The sequence below is a fragment of the Anabrus simplex genome, chromosome 1 (genome assembly GCF_040414725.1).
Source record: "Anabrus simplex isolate iqAnaSimp1 chromosome 1, ASM4041472v1, whole genome shotgun sequence".
Taxonomy (NCBI): Eukaryota; Metazoa; Arthropoda; class Insecta; order Orthoptera; family Tettigoniidae; genus Anabrus; species Anabrus simplex.
The window spans coordinates 155,331,137-155,355,950 of record NC_090265.1 but is presented as its reverse complement, the minus strand read 5'-3'; the positions used below and the strand labels follow the sequence as shown (position 1 = coordinate 155,355,950).

At 39.8% G+C, this 24,814-nt stretch overlaps 2 protein-coding genes across 6 annotated transcripts in view; one reads left to right on the top strand and one right to left on the bottom strand.

Annotated features, from left to right (window-relative positions):
* LOC136885273 (putative histone-lysine N-methyltransferase 1) overlaps positions 1-23,276 on the bottom strand; it is an 80,924-nt gene extending 57,648 nt beyond the window's left edge. For 2 of the 4 annotated variants that reach the window (XR_010861522.2, XM_067157773.2), the window contains exons 1-3: positions 23,099-23,276; positions 17,693-18,737; positions 4,857-5,048 (exon numbers count right to left, since the gene is read on the bottom strand). Coding sequence is in view for 3 of the 4 variants with exons in the window: in XM_067157773.2 (XP_067013874.2) it covers positions 4,857-5,048; positions 17,693-18,541 (1,041 nt within the window). In the remaining variant the exon portion in view is untranslated. Of the gene's footprint in view, positions 1-4,856; positions 5,049-17,692; positions 18,738-22,795; positions 22,922-23,098 lie in introns of those variants that run through there. The other 2 variants (XM_067157793.2, XM_067157781.2) reach the window with 2 other exon arrangements.
* Positions 23,277-23,547: 271 nt separating this feature from the next.
* Positions 23,548-24,814, top strand: part of LOC136885292 (selenoprotein F) — a 45,699-nt gene continuing 44,432 nt past the window's right edge. Inside the window, exon 1 of one of the 2 annotated variants that reach the window (XM_067157804.2) lies at positions 23,548-23,854. In XM_067157804.2, coding sequence (XP_067013905.1) covers positions 23,780-23,854 — 75 coding nt within the window. In that variant the 5' untranslated portion in view covers positions 23,548-23,779. Of the gene's footprint in view, positions 23,855-23,935; positions 24,277-24,814 lie in introns of those variants that run through there. The other variant, XM_068230521.1, reaches the window with a different exon arrangement.

Below are 24,814 nucleotides of genomic sequence, written 5' to 3'. Positions count from 1 at the left end.
AGGAATTACAACAAGATCAGTTTTCATTTCCTGAAGACGTTTCTTCAAGTCTTCCACCAAGTGTCCACAGAAACTGTCCCACATTAGCATTGCTGGGCGTCGAAGCCCCTGGCCATGCTCTCCACACCGTACAGACCCAGTCCTGGACAAGAGCTGTATCCATCCATCCTTTCTCTTGAACACATCCATGAATGCCTTTCGGAAACCTTGTTTTAGGCACTGTTTTTCTTTTGAAAATAATGTACGGTGGCAATTTTCTTCCATCTGCAGTTACTGCTAGCATGACAGGGCAACGCTGTTTTTCACACCCAGTTGTACGTACAAGCACGCTAGATTCTCCCTTCTTGTTGATGGTGGTGTTGCATGGCATGTCAAAGTTTATTGGAGTTTGATCTGCATTGCCAATTTGAGGTAAGAGGTAATTGTTTTTCTTCTGCATTGCTATGTACGTCTTCGCAGACACAATCCATTTCATGTCATGAATCTACAGACCCAACCTCGGCTCACTTTCAGATCCGAACAGCTGATTCCCTCCTTTGCGAACCATGTGACCTTGCCGCGGTGGGGAGGCTTGCGTGTCCCAATGATGCAGATAGCCGAGCCGCAGGTGCAACCATATCAGATGGGTATCTGTTGAGAAACCAGACTAACGAATGGTTCATTGAAAGGGGGGTAGCAGCCTTTCGGTAGTTGCAAGGGCGGCAGTCTAGATGATTGACTGATACGGCCTTGTAATAATACTCAACATGGCTTAGCTGTGTTGATACTGCTACACGGCTGAAAGCAACGGGAAACTACGGCCGTAACCACCTCCCGAGGACATGCAGCTCTCTCTGTATGAATGATGTACTGATGATGGCTTCCTCCCGGGTAAAATATTCCGGAGGTAAACTAGTCCCCCATTCGGATCTCCGGGTGGGGACTACACGAGAGGGGGCGATCATCAGGAAGATGGATACTGCGAGTCGGAGCGTGGAATGTTAGAAGTTTGAATCGTTGTGGTAGGTTAGAGAATCTGAAAAGGGAGATGGATAGGCTAAAGTTAGATGTAGTTGGTATAAGTGAAGTACGTTGGCAGGAAGAACAGGATTTTTGGTCAGGCGACTACCGAATTATCAACACGAAATCAAACAGGGGTAATGCAGGAGTTGGTTTAATAATGAATAAGAAAATAGGGCAGCGGATAAGCTACTACGACCAGCATAGTGAAAGAATTATTGTCGCCAAGATAGATACCAAACCAATGCCCACCACAATAGTGCAGGTCTATATGCCTACTAGTTCAGCGGATGATGAAGAAATTGAAAGAATATATGAGGAGATAGAAGACTTAATACAATATGTCAAAGGTGACGAGAATCTAATTGTGATGGGAGACTGGAACGCAGTGGTAGGCCAAGGAAGAGAAGGTAGCACAGTAGGAGAATTTGGATTGGGACAAAGGAACGAAAGAGGAAGTCGGCTGGTTGAATTCTGCACTGACCATAATTTAGTCCTCGCCAATACTTGGTTCAAACACCACAAACGACGGCTGTATACGTGGACGAGACCTGGAGACACTGGAAGGTATCAAATAGACTTCATTATGATTAGGCAAGAGATTCAGAAACCAGGTGTTGGATTGCAAAACTTTCCCAGGAGCAGACGTGGACTTTGACCACAACTTGTTGGTCATGAAATGCCATCTGAAGTTGAAGAAATTGAAGAAAGGAAAGAATGCAAAAAGATGGATTCTAGACAAGTTGAAAGAAAAGAGTGCGATGGATTGTTTCAAGGAACATGTTGCACAAGGACTAAATGAAAAGGCCGAAGGAAACACAGTAGAGGAAGAGTGGAGAGTCATGAAAAATGAAGTCAGTAGGGCTGCTGAAGAAATGTTAGGAAGGAAGAAAAGATCAACTAAGAATCAGTGGATAACTCGGGAGATACTAGACCTGATTGATGAACGACGAAAATACAAGAATGCTAGAAATGAAGAGGGCAGAAAAGAATACAGGCGATTAAAGAATCAAGTGGATAGAAAGTGCAAGGTAGCTAAGGAAGAATGGCTGAAGGAGAAGTGCAAGGATGTCGAAGGCTGTATGGTCCTGGGAAAGGTAGATGCTGCATACAGGAAAATCAAGGAAACCTTTGGAGAAAGGAAATCTAGGTGCATGAATATTAAGAGCTCAGATGGAAAGCCACTTCTAGGGAAAGAAGACAAAGCAGAAAGATGGCAGGAGCATATCCAACAGTTGTATCAAGGTAACGATGTAGATAATTTCGTTCTGGAACATGAAGAGGCTGTTGATGCTGATGAAATGGGAGACCCAATTTTGAGGTCAGAGTTTGACAAAGCTATGTGTGACCTAAATAGGAACAAGGCAAATGGAATTGATGATATTCCCTCTGAATTACTGACTGCCTTAGGAGAAACCAGCATGGTAAGGTTATTTCATTTAGTGTGCAAGATGTATGAGACAGGAGAAGTCCCATCCGATTTTCGGCAGAATGTTGTTATACCTATTCCCAAGAAAGCCGGTGCTGACAGGTGTGAAAACTACCGCACTATTAGTTTAGTATCTCATGCCTGAAAAATTTTAACACGTATTATTTACAGAAGAATGGAAAAACAAGTTGAAGCTGAGTTGGGGGAAGATCAATTTGGCTTCAGAAGAAATGTAGGAACAAGTGAAGCAATCCTGACTTTACGTCTGATCTTAGAGGATCGAATCAAGAAGGACAAGCCCACGTACATGGCATTCGTAGATCTAGAAAAGGCATTCGATAATGTTGATTGGACCAGGCTATTTTTGATTCTGAAGATGATAGGGATCAGATACCGAGAACGAAGAATTATCTACAACCTGTATAAAAATCAGTCTGCAGTGATAAGAATCGAGGGCTTTGAAAAAGAAGCAGCAATCCAGAAAGGAGTGAGGCAAGGCTGCAGTTTGTCCCCTCTCCTTTTCAATGTTTACATAGAACAGGCAGTAAAGGAAATCAAAGAGAAATTTGGAAAGGGAATCACAGTCCAAGGAGAGGAAATCAAAATCTTGAGATTTGCCGATGATATTGTTATTTTATCTGAGACTGCAGAAGATCTCGAGAAGTTGCTGAATGGTATGGATGAAGTCTTAGGTAAGGAGTACAAGATGAAAATAAATAAGTCCAAAACAAAAGTAATGGAGTGCAGTCGAACGAAGGCAGGTGATGTAGGAAATATTAGATTAGGAAATGAAGTCTTAAAGGAAGTAGATGAATATTGTTACTTGGGTAGTAAAATAACCAACGATGGCAGAAGTAAGGAGGACATAAAATGCAGACTAGCACAAGCAAGGAAGAGCTTTCTTAAGAAAAGAAATTTGCTCACTTCAAACATTGATATCGGAATTAGAAAGATGTTTTTGAAGACTTTTGTGTGGAGCGTGGCATTGTATGGAAGTGAAACATGGACGATAACTAGCTCAGAAAGAAAGAGAATAGAAGCTTTTGAAATGTGGTGTTACAGAAGAATGCTGAAGGTGAGATGGATAGATCGAATCACAAATGAAGAGATACTGAATCGAAGTGGTGAGAGGAGATCGATTTGGCTAAATTTGACGAGAAGAAGAGATAGAATGATAGGACGCATCTTAAGACACTCAGGACTTGTTCAGTTGGTTTTTGAAGGAAGTGTAGGTGGCAAGAACGGTAGGGGTAGACCAAGGTATGAATATGACAAACAGATTAGAGCAGATGTAGGATGCAATAGTTACGTAGAAGTGAAAAGGTTAGCACAGGATAGGGTGACATGGAGAGCTGCATCAAACCAGTCTGTGAACTGATGACTCAAACAACAACACAGCTGATTCCTCCTTCAATCGCTAGTTTGTGCGCTTTGAAATGTAGCATCTCGTGCGAGATACTAAAGCCATCATTTTGCAACTCTGTAACGTAATGAAGCAACTCGTCTTCCAGCTCAGGAAACTTACCAGTTTTTGGCCCTCTGAAAGCCTTACGTGTTCAGTTGGTGGTTTCTAGCGCAGCTTTCTGTTTACACCAGTAGCAAACATTAAACTCAGTCACACTGAATTTTCGACTGGCAGCTCTGTTAGTATGTTCTTCAGCATATGTCATCACTTTGAGTTTAAACCCGGCCGTATAACTCCCACGTTTCTCCAAAACTTAAAGATCGACCTACACAAGAAAACTTAACTGAGAAGCACCAATGAAACGTGAAGACAGAATACTGGTACTTATCGACAATACAACAGATGGATGATACCTAATACTGTGATCACGTAACTGCCGGGACAGGGAAACGCTCCCAGTTCACATGATCAGCTCTGCTGGACAGGTAATGATAAGCATATTGACAAAGATGGAAGAGTGAGAGGGATGGCCGAGTGTGTCTTACTGGCTACGAATGCGGCCTTGAGGCAGGGGTTTGCGAGTTAGGTATTTTTTGTTACAACAGCTAGCCTCAACCATTCTGCAGGTAGAAAGAAATGCAGCTTCTTCTTGTACTGTCACGTACAAAGTACCGTAACAGCAATTGGTAGAGTCCCGATATTTAATGTAGGCATGTCCACGGAATACACAAACTTTATTTCGTGTATGTACCGTATGTCTTTATGACGTCAGAAATTAATGCGAGTTATGTGTGGGGATATTTTCTCTGCAATCTCAAATGTTAAAAATGGGGTGCAAGATATATGTGGTAGCGAGTTATATGCGAGCAAATACGGTATGCATTTGTTGGCTTTCTTACCAGAACATACATGACACTTTCATTTAATAAAAGACCAAATATAGAACAGAATTAAAATGTACAATATTTTTTTAACAAAAATAGATTAACATTTAAATGTGTGTGTGTCAGAGTACTTCCTTACTTTACTGAAACGTTCCCAGTTCTTCCTTATAACATCATCCTCATCAGGATTAAACTTTCCTTTCTTCATACTTATATCAAGGTTGTTAAACCTGTCTTGCTGTTTCTGAGTGGGCTCATGTGAAATATATGTTTCAATCTGATGACTTTCAGGAACAGGAAAAGTAAGAGGAATTTGAAGTTCTGACAATCTCTATAAAATTAAAAGAAAATTATTAGAACCAAATAAAAACACCTTTCTATACACTACCATTTGTCACAGATATTTGAATTTCCGAACCTGTGCAGCCGTAGGCTATAAAGAACATTGCTACCAATTCTGCATTCTGTCATGTATTGATTTTTATGAAATCCATTGTGCTGAGGAGGAAATTTCTGAGCTAAATTATTATGCTCTTTTATTTTTGCTATTTGTTTAAATGTTCACAAACTCAGTCTGTTCTTCAGTGACAATGAGGTAGGAAAGGGCTAGGACTGGGAAAGAAGCAATCGTGGCTTTATTTAAGGTACAGCCTTAGCATTTGCCTGGTGTGAAAATAGGAAAACCATAAAAGTACTTGGAGGAACATAAAACCAATAAAATCATTATTTTAAGTAGGCCTACTTGGGACCAGGCTACTCCAACTGTTGGGGCCGATGACCTTTGATGTTAGGCCCCTTTAAACAACAAGCATCATCATCATCACTTCAACTGTTCCCCATTTTTGTTGCATTTTCTCTCTGTGTGAATCAATCAATCAATCAATCAATCAATCAATCAATCAATCAATCAATCAATCAATCAATCAATCAATCAATCAATCAATCAATCAATCACCCCTGATCTGCATTTAGGGCACTCGCCAAAGTGGCAGATTTCCTACCTGTTGTTTACCTAGTCTTTTCTTAGATAATTGCAAAGAATTTGGAAATTTATTGAACATCTCCTTTGGTAAATTATTCCAATTCTCAACTCCCCTTCCTATAAACTAATATTTGCCCCAATTTGTCCTCTTGAATTCTAACTTTACCTTCATATTCCACCACTCAAACTTATTCGTCTACAAATGTCATTCCATGCCATCTGTCCACTGACAGCTCGGAACACACCATTTAGTGAGCAGCGCGTCTCGTTTCTCCCAAATCTTTCCAGCCCAAACTTCACAACATTTTCGCAATGCTACTATTTTGTTGGAAATCACCCAGAACAAATTGAGCTGCTTTTCTTCTAGTTCTCGAATCAAGTAATCCTGGTGAGGGTCCCATATACTGGAACCATACTCTAGTTGGGGTCTTACCACAGACTTGTATGCCCTCTTTTTTACATCCTTACTACAACTCCTAAATACTCTCATAACCATGTGCAGAGATCTGTACCCTTTATTTATAATCTCATTTCCTCCTGGTAAGCCATTCATTTAAGTGTACTGTACTTTATTTTGTGTAATTTAAAATTAAGGATTCTATTATTATTTTTATTATTGCTATTAATATCATTTGTTTCATTTGTGTTTGTAATTATGTAAATGTATACTCTTCTAGTGGTTAAATGTAAGAGAGGGCCTTGAGCCCTAACTTCGCCACCAATAAAGGCATTATCTATCTATCTATCTATCTATCTATCTATCTATCTATCTATCTATCTATCTATCTATCTATCTACCTACCTACCTACCTATCTATCTATCTATCAGTAGCTGTTCGCATCTTTAAGATAACCTTTCTTGAGAAAGGGACGGATCAAAGCTGAGGTCTAGTCAGATGGCAATTTCTCCATTTCTCAGATGTTCTCGATGATTTCAGTGAGCTTGTTCACTGCCTTGCTAACAGCACACTTCCAGAGTTTGGACACAATGGAGTCCTCTCCAGCTGCCTTGTTGTACTTGAGCAGCTGGATGACTTCATTAATTTCTTCCAATGAAAGAGGTAGCAAGTCTGGGTTGATGGATGATCATCATCATCATCATCATTATATTATGTCATCATCATCATCAGGGACAGATGAAACGGAGATGGAGACACCACCATAGAATAGATAAGATCCAGAAAAACTAACACCCATTAACATGACTTGAAGTTGAAACAGCACTAAAGAACATGCGAAACAGGAAGTCCTCAGGCTTCGATGACCTCACCCAAGATATGATTAAGGAAACTGGAATACCATGCTTAAATTGGCTATATAGAGTGCTCTCAGTGATCTGGGATTAATACAAAATCCCAGTAGATTGGAGAGAAAGAATTATCATCCTACTGTTTACAAAGGGAACAGAGAGAAATGTAGAAACTATCAGGGGCAGCTTTTCAGGTGAAGTGCCACTTCACCACTTATTTTTACCATAATGAATTACTTAAATTTATTTTTCTTATGACATTTGTTGGTTTTACGGAAAGAAAATGTTTTATTGTACGGCGTTCGGAGCACCTCATCACCTGATGAGAATCATGGAAACTCACGAAAGCGCCGGCTGTCGGCCACAGTACGGCGTGTGAGACTGAGTGAAGACGAGATATTCTGCAGCTGCCTCTACCTCCCAAGTGCTCCCTCCTAGCGCTTGGCCTTGGCGGTTGCCATGACAACCGTGACGTCACCCGCGTACTTTCCACATAGCAGAATGTGCTAGTGAAGTTGTCGGAAGAGCGGAATGCTTCGTCTTCCCTGCGTCATCCTGTGTGAAGTATGAGTACTTATGCATCGTGGTTCATTCGTAGTGTTGTGCTGTTTTATTTAAATATGTATCCTATTTATGATTAGTGTGCATTTTATTATAAACACCATTTTCACATTGGAGAAACGAAGATCAGAATTAAGTTCTACGTTTTGATCGCTCTACTGAATCACTTTGTGCTACAAAAGAAGTGAAACATTCCGGTAAACCTTACAATCTTAGTTTCAAACGATTGTGGTTTAAGGAATTTCCATGGTTGTGCTCCTCTCCAGCTCTACAGAAGTTGTTTTGTTGGGCCTGCTTGCCTTTTATCAATTTTTTTTTTTTCGTGTGGCTATTTCTAGCCGAGTGCAGCCCTTGTAAGGCAGACCCTCCGATGAGGGTGGGCGGCATCTGCCATGTGTAGGTAACTGCGTGTTATTGTGGTGGAGGATAGTGTTATGTGTGGTGTGTGAGTTGCAGGGATGTTGGGGACAGCACAAACACCCAGCCCCCAGGCCATTGGAATTAACCAATGAAGGTTAAAATCCCCGACCTGGCCGGGAATCGAACCCGGGACTCTCTGAACCAAAGGACAGTACGCTGACCATTCAGCCAACGAGTCGGACCTTTTATCAATAAAAATAACATTTGGAATAAAGAAGGATTTTCAGCCCTTTTGAACATAACACGTTCTTTACATAAGCACTCAGACTCTGCAGAACATAAAATACGGCAGCTAGATTTCAAGACATTGGAAACAAACCAAAATACGATCTCTGATGTCCTGAAGGAAAATGCCAGACTGCATATTGTAATTGTACAGTTCAGTGAAAATGTACATTTAAATAGGCTTTTCCTTCAGTTGGAAACTGATGCAGTGCTCTATTTAAGTAAGCAAGAACTAGCTTTTCGTGGTCATGACGAAACATTAAATTCAATAAATCGTAGTCACGTGCTGGACCCTCCGCCAGTCACAGGTACGAGGTACGAGTACAAAACAACCAAAAACAACACGTAGTTCCTAAATCTTGTCCTCCTCTGTGGTGTAGTGGTTACTGTGATTAGCTGCCACCCCGGAGGCCCAGGTTCGATTCCCGGCTCTGCCACGAAATTTGAAAAGTGGTACAAGGGCTGGAACGGGGTCCACTCAGCCTCAGGAGATCAATTGAGTAGAGGTGGGCTCGATTCCCACCTCAGCCATCCTGGAAGTGGTTTTCCGTGGTTTCCCACTTCTCCTCCAGGCAAATGCCGGGATGGTACCTAACTTAAGGCCACGGCCGCTTCCTTTCCTCTTCCTTGTCTATCCCTTCCAATCTTCCCATCCCCCACCAAGGGCCCTGTTCAGCATAGCAGGTGAGGCCGCCTGGGCGAGGTACGGGTCATCCTCCCCAGTTGTATCCCCCGACCCAGAGTCTGAAGCTCCAGGACACTGTCCTTGAGGCGGTAGAGGTGGAATCCCTCGCTGAGTCTGAGGGAAAAACCAACCCTGGAGGGTAAGCAGATTAAGAAAGAAAGAAAGAAAGAAGTTCCTAAATCTGTCGCTCAAAACCGAACGGGTAATAGCTCTTCACCATACTTTACAGCCACGAGCCGCCACTGGAAACTATAGGGGTATAATGTTGTCACACACCCTTCAAGCTGTTGGAAAACCGGGCGAGTTGGCCGTGCGCGTAGAGGCGCGCGGCTGTGAGCTTGCATCCGGGAGATAGTACGTTCGAATCCCACTATCGGCAGCCCTGAAGATGGTTTTCCGTGGTTTCCCATTTTCACACCAGGCAAATGCTGGGGCTGTACCTTAATTAAGGCCACGGCCGCTTCCTTCCGATTCCTAGGCCTTTCCTCTCCCATCGTCGTCATAAGACCTATCTGTGTCGGTGTGACGTAAAACCCCTAGCAAAAAAAAAAAAAAAAAAAAAAAAAAAAAGCTGTTGGAAAAGATCACAGAAATCAGAACTTTCGCTTGAGGAAGAACAACACGGATTCAAGAAAGATCAAAATACTACAGATCTCATTTTTTCCATCAGAATGCTTACAGAAAAGTACTGGGAACATAGAAAGAATCTTGTGATTACATTTCTGGACAATGAAAAGGCATATGACAGTGGTCCCTCAAAACAAGATCTGGGAATGCCTGGAAGACCTGAAGATGCCAAAGTACCTCACGACAAGTGAAGATGCTATACCAGAATTGCTACAGCTGTGTTCAGATAGGCAATGGAAGATCAAAATGGTTTTAGATAAAGAGAGGTGTCCAACAAGAAAGTGCCCTAACACCACTCTTGCTCATAATAGTAATGGACAAGATCATAAAGTTTATCAAGAAAATGGACAGCAGACCAAATGTCCTGGTATTTGCCAATAATGTGCTCCTATGGGGAGAAACAGGAGCTGAAGTACAGAAAAAACTGACTGAATGGAACAATATGTTGAATAAATTTGAGATGAAGATAAGCAAAACAAAGACTGCAGTAATGACCATCAACGGGAAAGGAACAAACCCAAACCTCTTTTAGGAAGGATCAAAACTAGAATCAGTTACTCACTTCAAGTACCTCAGAAGCACAATCTCCAAAAGACAACACTGTCAAGCAGGAAATACTCAGCAGGACACAGAAAGCATTAAACTTTTACAATCAAGTCAGAAATCTACTCTGAGACTGCAAAATATCACAAAAAGCAAAAACAACTCTGTACCACACCTACTTCATATTGATTCTCACATATGGTTTAGAGGCATGTACTCTACTAAACAATGACTAACAGCAGAATTCAGGCAATAGAAATGAGATTCATTAGAAGTATGAATCGAACTACTCAAAAAGACAAAATCAGGATTGAAATAAACAGGATGGTAGCTGGTACTGAGGACCCTATTACCAATGTAATAAAGAAGCATAGACCTCAATGGTATGGACACATTATGAGAATGAAGAGCGAGACACGTGCCAGAAAATACTTCGGCCTTACTGTCCAGGGAAAAAGATGAAGACGAAAGCCAAAGAAATGCTAGATAGACACAGTGAAATCAGATCAATCAATCAATAATGATCTGCATTTAGGGCAGTCGCCCAGGTGGCAGATTCCCTATCTGTTGTTTTCCTAGCCTTTTCTTAAATGATTTCAAAGAAATTGGAAATTTATTGAACATCTCACTTGGTAAGTTATTCCAATCCCTAACTCCCCTTCCTATGAATATATATTTGCCCCAATTTGTCCTCTTGAATTCCAACTTTATCTTCATTGTGATCTTTCCTACTTTTAAAGACGCCACTCAAACTTATTTGTCTACTAAAGTCATTCCACACTATCTCTCCGCTGACAGCTCGGAACATACCACTTGTGATATAGATGTTGATTCCCATAGGGAATATGAAATATTTGTCCTGATTGAGCCCAACTTAGCACATAGGGGCAAAACGCAGGCAACCAAGAATGAGTTAGCTGGATAATTTATAATGTCTAATAACGGACCATTAAATTGGTATTACATACAACTTAGTCGAGCAGCTCGTCTTCTTTCTCCCAATTCTTCCCAGCCCAAACTTTGCAATATTTTTGTAACACTACTCTTTTGTCGGAAATTACCCAGAACAAATCGAGCTGCTTTTCTTTGGATTTTTTCCAGTTCTTGAATCAGGTAATCCTGGTGACGGTCCCATACACTGGAACCATACTCTAGTTGGGGTCTTACCAGAGACTTATAAGCCCTCTCCTTTACATCCTTACTACAACCCCTAAACATCCTCATAACCATGTGCAGAGATCTGTATCCGTTATTTACAATCCCATTTATGTGATTACCCCAATGAAGATCTTCCCTTATATTAACACCCAGATACTTACAATGATCCCCAAAAGGAACTTTCACCCCATCAAAGCAGTAATTAAAACTGAGAGGACTTTTTCTATTTGTGAAACACACAACCCGACTTTTAACTCCGTTTATCAACAAACTATTGCCTGCTGTCCATCTCACAACATTATCTACTTACAATGATCCCCAAAAGGAACTTTCACCCATCAACGCAGTATTTAAAACTGAGAGGACTTTCTATTTGAGAAACACACAACCTGACTTTTAAGTCTGTTTATCAACAAACTATTGCCTGCTGTCCATCTCACAACAGTATCGAGGTCATGTTGCAGTTGCTCACAATGAGAGAGGTCTCAAATGGGAAGATGTCTTGGAACAGAAGATGTTTGTAGACAGGAAGAGATGGCGAGTGCTTGTACACCACATCCGGAAAACTGGAGTTAGAAAATTATGATGAAGACAGATAAATTAATGATTGTTTTGAGGTTGTCCCATGTTTGGGAGGCTGCTCCTCCCTCCTGTACTTGCTGGAGTTTTGGTGTTATTCTTTCCCCAAACTCTTGGAAAATGATTTTGTCAGTAAAGCAAACCTGTCTTACTCTCTCCTTCTCGATCAATTTCAGTTTGATCCACATTTTCATGGATAACCTAATAGGGTCACTGCCATAATCTGCTCCAGGATAGGTCTTGCAATCTACGACTGAAGTCCACCAATGTTGCCTCACCAAAATTAAATCAATCTGATTTTAAACCCTATCTCCAGGTGAAATCCATGTGTTTGACACTGCGGGTGATGTTGCAAGAGGGTACTGCAGATAGACACGTTATTGCTAACACAAAATTCCAGTAAACACTCACTATGCTCATTTTTCACACCTAAACTATGCCTTTCAATCATATGTTTCAAGTGACTCTCTTGAGTAGTCTTGCCTATCTTTGCATTAAAATCAACCAGAATGGCTGATATTTTCTTTTTAGGTATATTTCTGATGGTACTGCATGTTCTAGCAGCTCATAGAATTCATTCATTTCTGGAGAGAGAGATATTTATATTCTATCACAGTCTGGCTCATATCCCATGACAGTAACAGCTATTTCAGGAATCACTACAGCAACATTATTCTAACTCAGATCCTACCTTCTGGAAAAACATACAGCATTCTTTACATGAGTGACAAAGTGGCCACGATCTTTCCAATGTGTCTCATTGAGTCCAAGTATGTCCAGATCATGCAAGGCTCAATGCTCTTTCAACTATAGTAAGACTTTTTGTCTGAAAGAGACCTCATACATACACTGTCTTTCTAACTATGCAAAGGGATGGTTTAGATTGTTTTGCACATTTTGAGGCTCCTCTCAGTCATGTTTCCCTCGAAGAAACAACTGGGCGACTTACACTGGTGGTTTCTGTGTCTTCCACTGATGCCCAATGCCTGTGACAACGCCTGTCTATTCACCAAACCAGCTTCCCGCTGGGGTTGGGTACCCAACCTTTCAATGGATTGCTTAGCTTAAAATGGGCACTAAGTATAAGTAGGAATTTGTGAATTGACATGAGGGAGGCTAAGAGAACTCCCCTGTTGAGTTCTTATGTTTACATCATACCTCCATTTAGCCAGAATCTCAAGGTGGTCACAGGTCACTTCCCACTTTCTTATATGAACAGGAAAATTCTGCTCTTCACTGACAATGGCAAGCTCTAAAATTACTTTTTTTTTTTTTTTTGACTTCACTTGTATGTTGAGTACGGCATTGAAACAAATCAGTCCAAAGACAACTGGAAACTGTGTTAATAAAGTTTGTTTTAAATCTGAGACGACACAGAAAACTGAAGGAGAAAACAGTTTGCTGTTTCAGATAAGGCGAGGAGGTTTAGCAATCAGGAGATTCCTGGAGTAATGAAGAACAAAATTATTCAAGACCGCCAAGTCAAAGAACCAAAACCATCAATGTTTGAAACTACTATAATGGTAGAAATCCTGAGAAGATCTCTGAATCCCTACCACAAATAAAAGATAATGTTTTAGTGTTATCAGTGAACTTGAATAGGGTATTTTGTTAGCTGTATCAAGATAAACAAATAATAGCAAATTAAGATAATTTTCGTTTTTCCACTATCATTTGAATGCAAAAATTAAAGTCTAAAATCAGTTCTTTTTCTTTAAATTCTTATATTCTTCAGTTCTTTTTTTTATTATTTTCTTTGTTAATGTGTCAAGTGTTTTATATACTGTAGGCCTATTTATGCAAAAGAAACATTTGAAACTCCTTTTAAGGTATTGAAAAATGAAATCTAGTAAACTGACAAATTTTGTATTATAGAGCATAGCTGAGGCTAAATATTTATGTGAACTAAGTAGCTAAATATTCATAAGAACAGTTTTATTTAAAAATCGTGGACATATTAATTTTGTTTAAATGCCCCATACGCTTAAATTAAAAGTATGTTACCGTAATTCCAACATCAAAGGTTCCTACCAATCTGTGTCACCACTGTGTAGAACTTCTGTATATTGAGGAATTTTTCATGTGAAAGTGATTTTAGGCCAAGGAGCAATAATCAAAATATCACCAAGGGCTATGGATCTCATGCCTAATCATTTCTTATTTTGGTGCCTCATCAAAGATAAAGTGTATGCTATAAAGCCAGAACATTGGAAATCCAATGAACAAGCTTCTAAGTAAAATGATTCAGAAATACAACTCTGCCAAGTCATTTGTCTCAGTGTTCCTAGATGCCTTCAGCATTGCCTCAATCCAGGGAGGGAAAAAGATATATTGAAAGCACCTTTGTAACAAGACATGAGAAACATACTGTAACTGATCCAGGAGAAAATATGCAAAATTGAACTAAGATGGTTTGGACACAAGCTGTGAGCAGAAGCATGTGCAATTGCAAAGAATAGCTACCCGTTAGAAGTCACTGGAAAGAGACTCAAGGGACAACCTAAGCAACAATGGGCTGATACACTACACGACATTAAAAGAGTAAATCTACACCCCAACATGGCCCACAACTGAATGAAATGGAGACAGTAGAGCCACACAGTGGACCCTACCACTAGGCGAGGCAAATCTGTAGCATCAAATGAAAAATGATTGTTCTGATACCTTGTATATAAACATTTTGTACGATAAGTTGATTGATTTGGATTTCATTTATAAAATTCAGTTTTGTGACAAATGGTAGAGTTCAATATGAACTTTTTTTAAGTATCTGAAAAATGCTGAATTTTCATAAGAATTGGGGAAAGGAACATTGAGAATATTTTTAAAATCAGAATCAATATATGGAATATTTACAAACCTGTAGAGAACAACAAATTTGATGTTACTCAATTCAAACATTAGGTATAATCACAAATTAATATTCTGAGTATTTAAGAGCTGATCTATAAGTGAGGTTCTTCAGTCTATCGAAAACTAATGTAGGATAAAATAAATTTAGACAGCCTGTTGAAGAAACTTAGGATAAAATATATTTCAACAGACTAAAGAACCTCACATCTTTTTTTTTTTTTTTGTATTACAGCATACAGAAATGGCTTCCACTACAACAGGGCCATCCAAACAGCGCTCTGGGGAAGGTAGTTTCGGGTAGTGGTGGGAGAAGCTTGGTTGGCTGAGCGAGCAGCCGATCCATCAGTCGCTAGTCTAGTCCAATGCGCTTTGTTGACAGAGGGTAATTAAATCAGTTTCGCAGCTGTCATAAAAATGCAATGAAATGGCGTAAGGCTTTTAGTGCCGGGAGTGTCCGAGGACAAGTTCAGCTTGCCAGATGCAGGTCTTTTGGTTTGACGCCCGTAGGCGACCTGCATGTCGTGATGAGGATGAAATGATAAAGATGACATATACACCCACCCCCCCTCCCAGCGAAATTAACCAAATATGGTTAAAATTCCCGACCCTGCCGGGAATCGAACCCGAGACACCTGTGACCAATGGCCAGCACGCTAACCATTTAGCCATGGAGCCGGACGCAGCTGTCATGACTGAACATCATACAAGAGAAAAAAAAAAGGAGTGGTGAAGCAGCAGCCTTTAAAGCAGAATGAGAAATTTCATTTTTCTGTACAGCTTATAAAGGGCATGCCAAATGTTTAGTGTGCCACCGAAATGTAGTGTGTTTAAAAAAACTCAATTTGGAACGGCACTACAGTGCCAACCACAGGGATGATTATGGTGATTTGACAGACGCCAGTCGCCAATCAAAGTTGGAAGAACTGAAAGAAAATTTCAAGCAGCACTATTCTCTAAATATTAATTTTAAAATGATTGTTTACAAATGGGAATGAAGAAATGTTTGAATTATCTGAACACCACTAAAATTGTCACTTGCCGTATATTTTTTGGACAGGAGACTGAGGAGAGTGAGGTTGGTGGACCCATTTTATGAGCAAGCTATAAATGTTCGCTGCGAATTTCCAAAGCTGGGGAACCCTTCATGGAAGGGAATTTAATCAAGGAGTGCCTAATGGACGCGGCGGCATGTATTTGTCCTGTGAAGCTAGTTGAGAAATTTGATAAAATCTCTCTTTCTCCTCAAAGTGTGGCTCGCAGAATAGACAATATGGTCGTTGACATGGAACAGCAATTAATGGAGAAAGCAGCAAATTTTGTATCCTTTTCCATCGCCCTCGACGAATCAACTGACATTGCAGACACAGCTCAGCTCGTTATTTTCATTCGAGGGGTGGATGACGATCTTCGGGTCAGGATTTCCTAGACTAGGTAGCTCTCAAAGACACCATTACCGGTTTCGAAATTTTCCAACCTGTGGAGTGTGTTTTTGAGTCAATGGGATTAAAATGGGAGAGGTTGGCGAGTGTAACAACGGATGGAGCTCCTGCTTTACATGGTCTGCACTTGGGGTTCCTCAGCTATGTAAAATTTAAAATGGCTGAGAGCGGTAGTACCCTAATGGCGGCGACCCATTCCTTGATACAGTAGGAGGCAATCTGTGCAAAGGTCGCCAAGCTTAAAGATGTAATGGGAACAGCTGTGGGAATGGTAAATTTTCTTCGCTCCCATGGACTCATGCACCATCAATTCAAAGAGTTCTTGGATGACATCGAAGTGGAGTATCCGGATATCCCGTACCACGCAGAAGTAAGATGGCTGAGCAAGGCGAAGGTGCTTCATCGTGTTTTTTGCTTGTGGAACGCAATAGATACCTTTTGTGACATGAAAGGGCGGCCCGAAGTTCTTTTGCGTGATCCTAAGTGGGTGGCAGACTTGGCTTTTTTAAGTGACATTGTTCCCATCTGAATACTTTGAACAGTTCGCTTCAGGACGAAAAGCACAATAACCGCGATTTGGTGGAAAAAATTCAAGCGTTCAAAAGAAAATTGATTTTGTGGAAAAACCAGATGCGTGCATGGAACACAGGACATTTTCTATAGCTTGAAACAGTGAAGGAAGGTTTCGACTTTGATGAGTACTTGCAGGTAATTCACCAATTACAAGGAGAGTTTGAAAAGAGACTTTTAGAATTATCAGAACTCCAAGCGGTGTTAGATGTATTTGTTCGACCATTTTCTCTCAGAGCAGACAGTGCTCCACAATTAAGAGTTGATTGAACTGCAGTGCAATGTTTGTCTTCGCTTTCTAATGTCACAAAGTTAGGAAGAATTTTAAACAGCGGCTTTCCGCAAGAAGAATACCCCCTTCTGTATCAACGTGCATGTAAAGTTTTGTCAATGTTCGGCTAAACGTACATTTGTGAGCGTTCCTTTTCTGTCTTAAGCTTACGAAAAGTAACCACCGTGCAATGATGAGCGATAGAAACTTTCACAGTTGTTTAAGAATAGCTGTATCCAGAAATATTGTACCCAATTTGGAGAAGATTGTTTGCTCCAAAACTAAAAGCTCATAAAAACGACTGAGCAAAAGTCACTCAAGGTCTGTACTATCTGTTCATATTTGCAAAATTTTGTTTCATTTTTCTCTTAGATATGTTCTAATTTCAGATTTGAATAAATCACATTATTCTTTACTTAACACTTGATTTTGTTTCCTGCATATTCCATAATAGGAGTACCTTTCGATTTATATATGTGGTATATTTGTGATGGCAAAACAGCCCTATCAATATGATGTCAACAAACCCACAAAAACCGTCGGGCGCACGTCTGTACGTACGTATCTAGTCAGCGCGGTCCGAACATCGTCCGTCTGTCCCAGGTCTCCTCGCTGCCACACTGTAGTGGTGGTAGGGGAACGAGCGCTAGTCTGACTGCCCAGTGCTCCCCGAGGACGGGCGCGCTCTCGGAGCACATTGACTGGATGGCCCTGCACTACAACATAATACCTAAAAACTTAGTAGGTACCTTAGTTCTCTTCTCTATCAGCCAATTTCATTCTATTAATAAGAAGCATATAAATAATACAAACCATTATCATTTCAGGTGAGATTTCATTATTCATCATAGAGGAATCTATTAGCTCTTCAATATCGTCTTCACATAGGTCATCAATACTGATCTTGTGATCCATTTTACAAGATTCCACCAAATTTTTATTAATGCTCTTGGTAACACTAGATAAATTTGCTTCTTGTTTATCGCTCTTAAACGAGGCAGTCTGTATGTCGCTATGTGATTCCACTCGACTATCAAGTGAAATATTTTCAATGGTTTCCCCTGCCTTGACAGAGTTGTTCATCATGTTTTCACTATATTCCTGATTTGTAACACTATCTATTTCTTGGTTCTTAGAATATTTGTGATCTTTCTCAGGTTTCAACTTCTTAACTTTGTTAACCTCATTATCTGATAAAGAAGTAGAGGCACTAACATTTAAAGAACTGTCATCTTTTCTGCTTTCAGAATGAATAGTATTCCTATTCCTCTTTGGTTTATGCACCAATTTTTCTAAACCTGGACTACATGAATTGTTGATCTGTGTCTTATTACTCGAAAAGCTTTCATCTTTTGTTTCTGAATGCTTCCTTTTCTTTTTGTGTCGCTTAACTTTACTATCCGCTTCAGAGACTTTCTCAAGAAAATGACTTTCAGATTGCTCCTCAGTGTTTTCATGGAAAGAGTGTGATTCAACTTCTTTTCCCCTTTTATGTTTCTTACCTTTAAGAACTCCTATTGGAGTACTGAAATCATTACTCAAATCTGCTTTATGAGTATGAACACTCTCACTCACAATATCTTTCTCAAAACATTTCTCTTTAATTTTCCTTTTCTGTTTCTTGGGCTTATAACTATATTCCAATTCAGAGTTAGCAGACATATTAATATTGATAAATATATTTTGGAAATTTCCTTATTTCATTCTTGATCTTCTTTTTTCGTATTTCAGTAACATTTTGAAAGCTTCCTTGCATGATCTACCTTAAATTTTTCTATGCAAGTGTCTGCCTTATTGTTCTTTTATCTCTGCTATTTAGTTCTTCTGGAGTAGGGTTGAATAAAACTGCAGATAACATCTAGAATAAAAGAAAGTTATGATTACTAAATCAAGATACTGAAACTCATCAAGCAATATTAAACTGGTAGGCAGTAAATAGTCAAAAGTATTCAGCAATAATAAATATGATCTCTAATAAATAAACATAACAACTAACACAGAATTTATGGCTGCACAATTAACAATGTATACACTAATTGTAAAGGACCTTGAATTTCAAAAGCCTATCATAAGAACTATCAATGACTTTTAGGGTTCAGACACAACATATTTTAAGAAACATTTTACAAAGGATGAGGGAGTCACATTAGCATAGTTTAGCTGCTGGCTTTCTAACCAGACAACTGCAGAACAAATGTTTAGCATCTGCATGTGTATTTAGTGCAGTGGATTTGAATCATTTCTAAAAAAATATATATATATAAAAAAAATTATCTCCAGCAGGTCGTGATCAGCATGTTGCTGATCACTGTTTTATAAGGAGTTCTTAACAGGTGTTAAAAGGGGAAGGGCAGAGTGTGGGGAGGGATTATTCGTCAGGAAAGCAGTATATAGTACACAACATAGTTTATGTTAGGCATGTAAATGAACAAAGGATGTAGACAGATTTAGAAGTTGCAGGAATTAGGACAAAAACCATCCCAGTGTATTCACCATGTGGGGAAGATAAGTATGCTAATAGGAACTAGAAGCATTTACTGAGACTTTTGTGTAACAATGGAATTAGCAATTGCCCTTTCATTCTTCAATCATAAGACTACTCATGACTACACGTGAGAGGGTAGGACAACCACATCTATAATAGACTATATCATACCTAACATTAAATTCAGAAAATCATTAATGATTTTTTTTTTTTTTTGCTAGTGGCTTTACTACATGTGATCAATCTCATAATTAGACCGTATTGAAGATAATGTATTAAAGTTAAAAACTTTTTATTTTATAACCACCTATTCAATACAAAGATAATGCACTCAATTATTTATAAAATATTCATGAGGTACATTGGTTAATAGGACAAGTTTCGTTTGTCTTTGCGAACATCATCAGCTATAAATAACAAAGCCTAAGGTCAGCGCCCTGAGTTTATTTAAATGGTTAAAAATGTCGTTATATTAAAAGAATGGTAAAATTGTGATAAAAGTAGTTGTATAGTATTAAAATTAGACTATAACATAGTATAACGATTAGCATCAAGAATTTTTCATAAAGTACAATGAATATTGATAATCTGAAAAGTAAAAACAATCATAAGGGTCATTAAATTAGAAAAGATGTAATAGTAGACATTAAAAAGACTTCGATGTTTGAAGCGTGGATTAATTGTAGAGTTGTTGGGTATAAACTTGAAGTTTGAAATCCATTAGACCGGTGAAAATATTTGCTAGCGGTAACAGCGTGAATAGGACAAGGTAGGCCACTTGTTATTGCCTCTAGTGAATTGTGTTGGGTTGAGACAGATAATATTGTAGGCACTAAAATATGTTCGTATGTGACGCGTGGATAATGTTGAAAGCATGAACTTTAAATTTTTAAATCTGCTGTGATAGAAAGGGAGTGTCCGCTGACGTTAGCTGCGTGAGGCAAACTGGCCAGTTTTTTAATTTTATAACCACCTATTCAATACAAAGATAATGCACTCAATTATAAAATATTCATGAGGTACATTGGTTAATAGGACATGTTTCGTTCATCTTTGCGAACATCATCAGCTATAAATAACAAAGCCTAAGGTCAGGGCCCTGAGTTTATTTAAATGGTTAAAAATGTCGTTATATTAAGGTTTCTCTTCTGCCTGTTCCAAACACTTTTAAGATGGGAGGTCACTGGTTAATTGCCAGAGCTTATGGGTTCTATTCTTGATCTTTACCTGATCCAAGATCTCGCTGAGCAGTGTGTCCATTCTGGACAGCATCATTGACGGTCCCGCGGCAGAAAATTGAGCATCCGAAATGAGTTGCTAGAGTGTCAATGTCATTGAGACCCTTAGCACTGGGATTGCTGTTGATATGGGAATTGACGTGGTCTCTAAAGGATTGCCAGTTGATTTTGCGGAGATGAATAGGAATGGGAATGGGAAGTGCTAAGGGGCTGGAAGTGACAGTGATGAGGACTGGTAGGTGGTCTGAATCAAGGGTGTCGATGGTGGTAAGTTTTAGATGATGACGTACATTTAGTGAAATGGCAATGTCCAGTATGTCAGGTCAATGATTCGGGTTGTGAGGGTAGTAAGTTCTGTATGCCTGTCTGGTCCATGAGTTAAAAGGAGCTTCTGATCACAGTACCTGGCGAGTTGGTTTCCTTTTGAAGTAGAGATAAGACTGTTCCAGCAAGGTATCTTGGCACTGAAATCACCTGCAAGGCGGCATTGCTGACCTTTGCAGATGATTTTGTCCAGATCACCTGAGTCAAACGTTGCTTTGGGATGTATATAGCAAGCAGAGAGATTGAAAGGTCCTTTATGTGTGGCTACTTCAATAGTTGTGGCTTCTAGCAAGGTGGGGTCGGTGGGTGTGGGGATTCATTAGTGGGAGAGGGTATTTCAGATGAATACTGCGGTGCCACTGTGTTCTCGGTTAGGACGATTATTTCAATAGGAATTGAAGTTGGGGAAGTGAAAGGAGTGAAGGAGTGGGAGAGTTTAAGCTATGTTTTGCAGATGAGCGCGATGTCTACTTTCTGGTCTTTAATTAGCGCACACAACACTGTGCGCTGACAATGAATGCCTTCAGCGTTCCTATACAGGGCTCTCAATTCCCTAGGAAATGTTCTTGCCACTGGAAGAAAATTTGTTTCTTGACAGCAATAGTGGAGGCATTCACTAATCGAGACAGTGTGGTCTTTATGAAGGAGATAATTTCCTTAGGAAAGGATCTGCAGGTAATTTAAAAGTTCAAAGAACTCAAGAAAAGGGCCTGGGAGGGAGAAAGGTGGGGGAGGACGTCACTTCCCTTTGTGGTAAGAGGGTCGTAGGGTCTTGGGGTAGAGGAGAAAAGTCAGAATGAGTGAAGCTTGGGGGTCCCTGAGCACATTTATGAGTGGAGGGGAGTCTTGAATTTTGAAACTGGATGAGCCTGAGGTAAGTAATGCAGCCCCAGTCTGCGGCATATATAGTCCGGACGGCATTTTGTAGCTTTAACCTAACTTTTGTAATTCATCTTTCATATTATTCAGTAGCTGTGTATAATGCGCCAACATTGGCAAGCCTGTTCAGTACATTGTGAGGCCGCCATGATGAATCTCTAAACCTATATTTCACGATCTAACAACCAAAGTTTACCTTGTAGGCGCGGGGGTAAAAAGAATGTATATCTAGGGAAACCTTCTATACATAACGTAATTTATATTTGTGTGAACGTTCAGTACACGTGGGATAATGGGTGAATGTTTATGTGATCCAGAGTGTCTGAAACTGTACGTGGATATGACTGAGTCAGCTTAACTAGAGTATATGTGGGGGGGAGTTGTGTGTGCGTAAGTAGAATTACTTGAACTTTTTTTTTTTTTTTGCGTTGCACCGACACAGATAGGTCTTATGGCGAAGATAGGACAGGAAAGGGCTAGGAGTGCGAAGGAAGCGGCCGTGGCCTTAATTAAGGTACAGTCCCAGCATTTGCCTGGTGTGAAAATAGGAAACCACGGAAAACCATCTTCAGGGCTGCCGACAGTGGGGTTCGAACTCACTATCTCCCGAATACTGGATACTGGCTGCGCTTAAGCGGCTGCAACTATCAACCTCGGTAAATTACTTGATAACGTACAACAGATTCTGTTAATATTATGCAAATAATACTTCTTTGTAATCTATAATTGTAATTATTTAACAATGTCATGTTAAGTAGGGATGGAGGTACGACTTGGGTCTATACCCTTTCTCCATTCACCATCCCTGAATTGTTTCAACAAAAATAATAATAATCATACGTTAAATAATAATAGGTTAAAACTAGATGCTCGTACTGACACCAAAAAGATTTTTCAAGACTAACCAGGGTTCGACCTTCGGCTATTTGTGTGGAAATCGAAATGTTGTATGGCCTCTGGAGAGGCCTGGTGTAAGTCTTTCGAACTGACCTGAATATCCGTGAGGATGGCACACACCCTGGTGGAATTACAGCTGCGAACTGTGTCGTATATGTGAATTTGGCCCTGTTTTACGACCGGATGCCCTTCGTGATGCCAACCTAACATTCACCTAATTATATTAAACGAGATAAAGAGACTTAAATTAATGCAAAATAAAACAGCCATATAGCTTAATTGTTTCTATCAACAGATTATTTTAAATTAAGTTCAAGTGGTTTCATAGCAGGCCATTTGTAAGTATGGAAACCTTCAGTGCAAGAAACGAATTTCTTAGCACAATAATTTACAAACCTGATCAAAAGCGTAATTGTCCGCAGAAGTGCTACTCCTACAAATCATTAATCGATGACAGGCACTTTCGTCAAATAAAAATGAGAGTATAAAATAAAAAATATATGGTGATAAAGAGAGGTTAGGGATCGAACATGGCGCGGCTCGCATGGCGTCACGGCAAGGTTCTTAAACACTACATCACACGATGCTGCCAATTGCAAACTTAGAAACGTGGGTCCTGCTGTTTTGACAGCTACGATTTGAAAACCGCGCACAGCGCACTTTTCCCATTGAATACATATAGTTCAATAACTTTTCCATTCGAACGGGATACTTAAACCAGAACATTCTGTAATATCATGCCGTCGGATACACGGGAGATGTTGCCGTGTTGAAGTCGTGTTGCACCAACATTTGACAGTCTCCCGGAAACATTGTGGCGAAGTTACCAGCAATTATCATTACGTCTGTCTACTGCAAAATGGCAGCTACTCGATAAGTGTACTGTATACCACTAACCTAACTTTTCTACTACAACATTCAACAGTAAACCGCAGTAAACTTTAATAACTCAGTCAACCAGTAGGCCCTAAATCAAAGATCAACGTAGTAATTGGACGTAGCGCTGTGCAAAATACAGGCGATATCCAAGGAAGAGGAAGAAGAATAGTGGTTGTGTTGTGGGTGGCATAGTGAAGAATGACGTGTAGTAAACTGTCCATGCAAACGATGATGGATCGTATATATTTACTGTCTGCAGTCCTAAGCTTAATGGTAAATACAAATGTAAAAAGAGCGACGCAATGGGGATTTTTAATAAAATATTTTAAGGGCTCTTTTTCTTACTACTAAGTTATTAATAGTTTGGCTGGGAAAGCAGTTTATTTTATGCTGTGAGCGGTAATGATTTCCTTCTTATAACCTTTCCATAATTACCGGTACATGCTTTGTGTGGATTATAATTAACCTGCCGCCGTACTAACGGTTGGAAATATTCTGTGTAGGGCGTTAATGACATTTTGCGAGTTCGTGGGTTCTATGAGATACAACATACGCTGGTTTGTTTTTGTTCTTGGAAGAGTACCACTGAGTTACACTGATAGCGCAGAGGAAGATATAGGGAAATGTGCTTTTGGAGTCACTGTCACATATATACTATACTTGTTGGTGTGGATGGTGCTGATGAATCTAGAATTGTAAGTGGGCTAAATGAGGTGGTGGTTTAAAGATGAGTGACATAAGTTAGCCAGGCATTTGAAGTACAATGCTTCTACCAATTTAATTGTTTCTTTTCCATTGCTTTTCATCACCCAGAGGCTACTCTCTGCAGTTGAAATTTAATTCGTGGAATATGCTGTTTCTCTTTCTGTATACTTCTATTTCTAGTAGTTATTTATTTATTTAGCATATGATGAATACAATATTTACAATATATACAACTACCATCTCAAGTTCATAACTAAAGTTCCATGTCAAAATTTAATAGCCAGAGAAGAGCTTCGTTTGAGACACAGTTTAAGTCCTCTATAGAGCCTCTGTAACTACGCAAAGGACACTCAAATGCAAGGTGTTCCACTGTCTGTTCCCCTTGTCCGCAGTCACATTGCGGTGATGTCTTCCATCCCCATTTGAAGAGAGTGGCTCCACATCTACCTTGGCCGGTCCTAATTCGATTTAGCATCCTCCACTGCCGTCTGGGAAGAGAAAAACCATCTGGGCACTTGCATGGGTTCT